At 31.1% G+C, this 7026-nt stretch overlaps 1 protein-coding gene across 1 annotated transcript in view; it reads right to left on the bottom strand.

Annotated features, from left to right (window-relative positions):
• Positions 1-340: 340 nt before the first annotated feature.
• LOC134721722 (uncharacterized) overlaps positions 341-7026 on the bottom strand; it is a 103003-nt gene continuing 96317 nt past the window's right edge. The window contains exons 5-9 of the mRNA XM_063584897.1: positions 4019-4131; positions 2971-3174; positions 2292-2385; positions 1298-1400; positions 341-506 (exon numbers count right to left, since the gene is read on the bottom strand). Coding sequence (XP_063440967.1) covers positions 1303-1400; positions 2292-2385; positions 2971-3174; positions 4019-4131 — 509 coding nt within the window. The 3' untranslated portion in view covers positions 341-506; positions 1298-1302. The remainder of the gene's footprint in view (positions 507-1297; positions 1401-2291; positions 2386-2970; positions 3175-4018; positions 4132-7026) is intronic.

The raw sequence follows: 7026 nt of genomic DNA, 5'->3' as shown, positions 1-7026 counted from the left end.
ATTAATGCTTTTCGAACTGTGAACTGGTTTTCCTTTTTCATAAATTTTGGGGTTTAAGTCAACTAACGGTCAAATTTAGAACATAACAATTTTCGAAAACCAAATATGACATATATGAACAAACAGAATCAGCAATTTTATATATATCTTCTCTCTCTGTTTTGTTTTTTGCGTGGATAAAAATTAATATTGTCTACATTTCAGAACAAATTTGTTTTCAGAAATATTTGCGTATTATATCTGTTTGTTATTTTACTTATGTTATTAAACTTAAGAAAACAAATAAAATATAAGTCTATGCTTTAATAATTGGTAGTTTTATTTTCAAATCATACATAACTTCAGATTTTTAAATTAAATACAGTAAAGTACCAGTTCATATATATCACGTGATTCAGATGATCTTTAAACGATCATCAAATATCTCAAAGTTTGATATGTACTGTAATTTCCAATTCAATCAATAGTTTTCATTCTTGTCCTCAGATCACACATTAACTTTCCATCTGCAAAAATACATGTATTTGATATAAACAACAAATAATACTTGAAACTTACGATTTTTGCTTGAAATTTTTCCAGAATGTATTTCATAATAATTAAGTTTCAAAAATGCAAAAAAGTGAAAACATGTATTTTTCTTATCTGGACCAACTTTCTCAGTCTTGGTCACATACTAATTAGTTGTTATCATTGATAATGTTCCTAACTTTGTATGTATTAAGAACATGAATTGATAGTTTTTTAGTCAATTACTCTATTCCCAGAGTGACAAGAATAACAATAAGAAGAGTCAAATTCAAATTATACCAGGAACCATCGGAAAACATGTAAAGTTCTTAAAAAAATCAAAGACAATTTTATTCATGGATTCTTGTTGGTAGCTTTCTATAACATTTTATTTTCGGTTATTGCACAATCTGTTATTCAATTGAATGCTATTAACATTTGTCAAGTCTTAACCTTTCAAAACTCACTGTGTGTATTTTTGAACGCCATACAGATGCTTACATTTACGTCGAACTGTTTTTGTAGACAGTTGTATCATAACAAGTTATATCTTTGTGTTTGTCACATGATGTATACTGACTATGTTTGATAATGTTATTTTTAAATATTCAATGACATCGGTGCTGGGACTTACTATTGACAAACGATTATGATATTTAAAGTATGATAGTCTTTATCTTTTCTCTGAATTGGACAAAAATCAAAATAAAATATGTATTTTTTGCGTTAAACTGTTTTCTTTACTCTGCAATAGTCAATCTTTCACAAAGGACAGTTGTTTGTTTACCTGATTTACAACGTCCCATAACTAGTTGAATTATCTGTAATTAGTGTTGTAACGTCTCCGCTTGATTTGTAACTGACCAGCGTATTTATACTATGTCTTGAATCTACAAATGAAAAGGATTGGAAGCATTAGTTCGTATGGTCATATATAGGTAAACGTTTATGAATCCATAATAGCGCTTTCTTTGTAGAAAATATATACTTTTATCAATGTACAACTAAATGTGTCTACACGAAAAGCCCAGCTCGCAATAGTCTAAGTTAGCGGATTAAAAACAAATGGAAAGTCGATCTTAAACTATCAATTCATAGTGGATTGACATACGTAACTCAGCTTAATATGTGAAGGTGTATAGAAAATATAGTATTTACGTTATAATTTTCAAGATCGTTATTTCGACAAGAATCAGCTTGGTATGTGAAGTCGTATGTAAAAATGTCTGTATAACTATTAATTAAAAGTTCGTTTATTTTGAAGACTTTTAAAGACAGGAAGACACAAATTATTGGAAACACATGATTTCGTATTTGAATATAGGAAGATGTGGTATGGGTGCCAATGAGACAACTCTCCGTCCAATTCACAACTTCTAAAAGTAAAACATTATAGGTCAAGGTACTTTCATTATCATAGAACCTTGGATTACACCAAACAGCAAGCTATAAAGGGCGCCAAACAATAACAAGTGTAAAACCATTCAAACGAGAAAAAAACAACCATTTAATCTATAAAAAAAAACGAGAAACAAGAAACATTTATACACCACATCAACAAACGACAAATACTAAACATCAGATTGAATGAGGGTGGACTGCTGTCGCATTTGCGTATACCCTTGAATTGTTTAAATTCATACTGCATCATAAAACATGCTATTGTATTTTCGCTGCCTGCAAGTGTACATGTGCTGATCTTTTCCTTTCGTATTATAAATAGAATTTTAAATGAATATAAACGTTGGTGTAATTAGTGTACTACACCCATTGCCACTTACCACTTTGTCCTAACATATGACCATAACCTCTGTATGGAGACGTGTCAGCAATCAGGCTGTATCGAGTATCTTTACAGCTAAGCTTTCTGTGCAACTAAAACACAAAGGGCGTTATTATCAATTCAATACGTTTTAAATTGATTTGACACAAATAAAAATAACGCATTCTATATTCGTATAATAAATTGTTCATCAATTTAAATCCTGTTTTGTATAGCAATTAAAGATCTTAACTTCATATCATGGCGGATACATATGTTCATGTCCTTGCTTAATATGTGTAGGTGTCTCCGTCTTGAATTTTTTTGTTTGTTTTAAAAATAAATTTAATAAGTTGTTTTCATACTAGTTTGAAATGCATGACTGAATCAAATGGTTTTTGTTTCAACCAATAAAAGATTATCATTTATATGAGTTACAGATCCATTATAGATACTGACGATTGAGGTAAAAAATTATTTTATCGGCTCGAATTATCTTCAATGCTGAGATTAAAATCTTGCGTATGTTTTAATGGGATTATGTATGTAACAATTTTATGGATGTAAAGAACTAAAAATAAACAGTGACCTTTTTAGAGAACATTTGAAATGGTTCACCCTTCACAGATAAATTGAATGTACATACACCAATAGCAAATCATTATAAGTAGAAGTTATGATTCAAAGTAATTACTTACAAAATACCAAGGAGCGGATAGCAACCAACATGGTCCAAAAAACAACCACCATCTCGGACTACAGTCAAAACAATGCATATACGGTTTATAATTTGTTAATGTTATTCTACAGTTTTTTGTTTTTGTTGTTTGAAAATCATCACAACCGGAAAGAACTTCATTGTGCTGTAAATACCAGGCTTCTACAATATCCGATAGGTCAATCTGTGAATACAAAGAGCTAATCAAAATGTGACATATAACTGGATATGTTGTTGTATTGTCAATAATAAAACAATCGTACAACACAAATACCAGTCCCATTGTTACAGACGAGACGAGACGTTGCTTTTACTGCCCTTGTGCAGTTTATGTTCTGTTCTCAATATTTTCACATTTTAAGATCGTCATTTGCTATTCGTGTTGTTTATTCTTTGGTTTTCTATGTTGTGTCATGTGTACTGTTGTTTTTCTGTTTTTCTGTTTGTCTTTTTCATTTTTGGCCATGGCGTTGTCAGTTTGTTTTAGATTTACGAGTTTGAATGTCCCTTTGGTATCTTTCGTCCCCCTTTCTTTTGCTATGAATTTTTATATCACGATAATTGGATTTATGTTTACGTGATAGCTTTGAATACTAAACACGTCGTGTCTGCCCCGTATCAAGATATTTCAATGGTCCAATATTGTTCACTCGACAAAGCTATTGTTTTTGTCAATTTTATTGTCTTGATATCCCATGACTCAGTTTGATCCTAAACTCGTAGGATGTGTAGTGCATCTTTAGCCGTTGATGTTGATCACATTGATCCTTTAGTGCGTGTTGGGCTCATGCGATTCATTACATATTGTGTTCGCTCTTTTGCTTGTCTTCAGTTATACTTCAATTATGACATTTTATTAGACAGAGATATATCTATATTTGTAGTTGCATTATTATAAAATGACTGATGTTGATAGATTATATTTCTAAAAGTAACTTAAGGTTTTGAAATTATAATTAACGAAAACAATTACAGCGACATCTTTAAAACAGAAGACGTAAATGAATGATACGAATTTTACCAGTAACCTCTACACTGTAATTCCATCCAGTGTCGATATTAATTCTGGCATCAGTGAACACTTTATCAAACTGGTTCTGGACCTTGGAATTCTTTGTGTTTATAATAACTGCATAGTCGCCTACAAAATAATAAAGACAAATTGTGTGGAAACAAATGATGCAATCTTATGAATAATCAAAATATACTTCAATTGCATTAATGTTTTAAATTTAAAAGTGTATTTAGTATAAGGATACGATTGTACGCAATAATTTACAAAAACATTGTTCCACTAAATGCATCTTGCGTTAATACGACACATCATCCCATGTACATCTTAATATCAATTATTTTTCAAAAAGTAGTTTTTCTGTTTCACAAATTAGTTCCGTACAATTATCAGCTGTCATTCACAATATGAAACTTTCGCGCCAAGCAGCCTTTATTTAATATGACGAATATTATTTATTTAAAAGTTATATATATCATGTTTTTCATAATTGAAACAGTATTGTTTTCTAACTCAAACATACTGACAAAAAAAAACGGGTCATAGATAATAAGGACGGGTCAAAAGCATTAAGGCCGTTCAAGCGTATTTGACGCAAACAAGCCGGAATAAATAATTAGTTTTATGAAGAACTCAGTATAGTCATTAAGGCTAATTGATGACTGATAATTATCAATATCATACTTAAGACTTCCCAGGAAATGAGACAATTCAATGTTTAAACCATGACATGAATATAGTAAAATTATATATAAGTACGAAGTACAGGTCTGTTACTTCGATGGCATTACAACTTTTTTTTATATAATCAAGGTACAGGGTATGAGCAGTTCACTTGCTTGCCCTTTTTTCACTTTCATTTTCTAGTCAAAGAGGTTATGCTTACAATAGGTCTCAAGCGGGACATTCCCTTTCGAAAATATGACGGAAACCTATCAAGAATATGTTGACCGCTATGGAATATCTGTTACACAATTGACGTTTCTAATGTGGTACTACATTCTCGTCTTCATTTACCAGATTGTTACTAACCGGGTCCAAATAAGACTTATCAACGAATTGTACTTAGAATAGCATCACGACGTGAGGAAGAGGACACGCCTATTTTTCCAGAGCACCTGGGATCAATCAAGGATTTAAGAGGAGTTAGTATTACCCAGTTTTCAGTTTCTCTTTATGTGTTGTGTATGTGTATTGTGTATTATTGTTCGTCTTTTCTTCGTTTTTCGATTTTTGCCTTGGCATTTTCAGTTAGTTTTCTACATTTGAATTTAAAGATCCATTTTGTATCTTTTGACTCTTTTTACTTCAAGAACGAGAACATGTTTTTTGTTTAAGTGGAATCGAGAGAAAGTGGACTCAAACAAATGTTGATTAATTCTTTCATCGACAAAATGAGTGTTTCCAGATTAGACATGATGAACATGCCACAAAGATATTCTAACTCAAAGTCGACGATAATCTGACAACTGAAAATGAAAAAGAATAAGAGAAAAAATAATCCACAAAACCCAACACGGAAACTGACACCTGCGCAACGTAAACCCCACCATCTAAGTGATGTAAAGTGTGCCTAGTAAAATGTGATTTTTTTCTATTGATTGCGGGATATTGGTTGTTTTTGCGCAAAAAAATTGACTTCATGTCCCAATCAATAGAAAAACAATCACACAGGACTTGGGTTGGTTTGTGTTGGTCGGTTTTATTATTAGTTTTCTAAGTTGCGATTTTTATGTTACTGTTTTCTGTCGTTGAATTTCATTTTCAGTCGTCAAATTGTCTTCGTATTGCCATCATTATTGATGTTTAATAGTTGTTTATTTACAATGATAATTGGGATTTTAAGTCTTTTATTAGGAGTTTGAGTAAAAATGGCACTATGAATTCCCTGTAATAACCTTATGTCCATACACATATAATCAAACTAACTACAAATGTTTTGAAATATAAACATTGTTGTTGAATATCATTACCATTGTCTAGTTAAACACCTGTTACTTGCAGATTTCCTAGATTTATTTACCGTTCACAGTTTCTCTAAAACCACAGTAACGGCTGTATTCAGGAAATACACTTTTTCAATTAGTATAAATTGACAGAGAAGATGCTACTTGTTGTCTATACTACATTGATAAAGTACGTCTGTATTTATAGTTCCATTAGATTTATTACGTTTTGTCATTTCCACATTGATACGGAGATATATTTATTATTCAATTACTTTGGTCTCGAAAAGGATTACTTCAAGTCTGCTTTTGTGTGATAATCACATATTCTCGTATGATAGAAATGCGAATTATTTGCTATGTGGAAATAATTCATTATCCTTTGTTTATTCAACTGACAATCAAAATTTAATCTCCGCATGATTTATACAGAGTCTCGAACGTAAGTCGTAGGATAATTGACAGCCTAAATTAAGTGGAACATCTCGTCAATGAGAAAATCGTTTAATATTATGCTAGTATTTATAAACCCTTAAATAGAGATTAAACAAAATTTATCAAGTTTTGTACATAAATGCACTGGTTAATGCATGTCAATATAAAAGCAATCTAGGTCCTATAACAAGCAATACTCATATGAATTAAAGGTGACGTGGTGTATACGTCAATGAGACAGCAACCTAACAAAATCAAATATCTATAAAAATCACCAGATAGTCTTCTAGAACAGACATATATCATTACAATATATCAAGCTCTTACTTACCCAACTTGAAGTTGAAATTAAAAAAAGAGAAACAATAAAGGCAACAGTAGTATACCGTTGTTCAAAACTTATAAATCCATGAACAAAAAACAAAAACGGGTAACAAACTAAAACCGAAGGAAACGCATTGAATATAAGAGGAGAACAACGACACAACACTAAAATTAACGATCTGACATCACCAGACTCCTTTAAATGACGAAACAAAACAAAAACAAACCCATTAAGATAACATGTACAACAACTATTCAAGGGATTCCTGACTCCTGGCACATGTAAATGCAGCTTTGAATTTCTTTGTTTATGAAATAA

This window comes from Mytilus trossulus, chromosome 6, assembly GCF_036588685.1.
Source record: "Mytilus trossulus isolate FHL-02 chromosome 6, PNRI_Mtr1.1.1.hap1, whole genome shotgun sequence".
NCBI classification, from domain to species: Eukaryota; Metazoa; Mollusca; class Bivalvia; order Mytilida; family Mytilidae; genus Mytilus; species Mytilus trossulus.
This window is presented reverse-complemented; position numbering and strand designations above follow the sequence as displayed.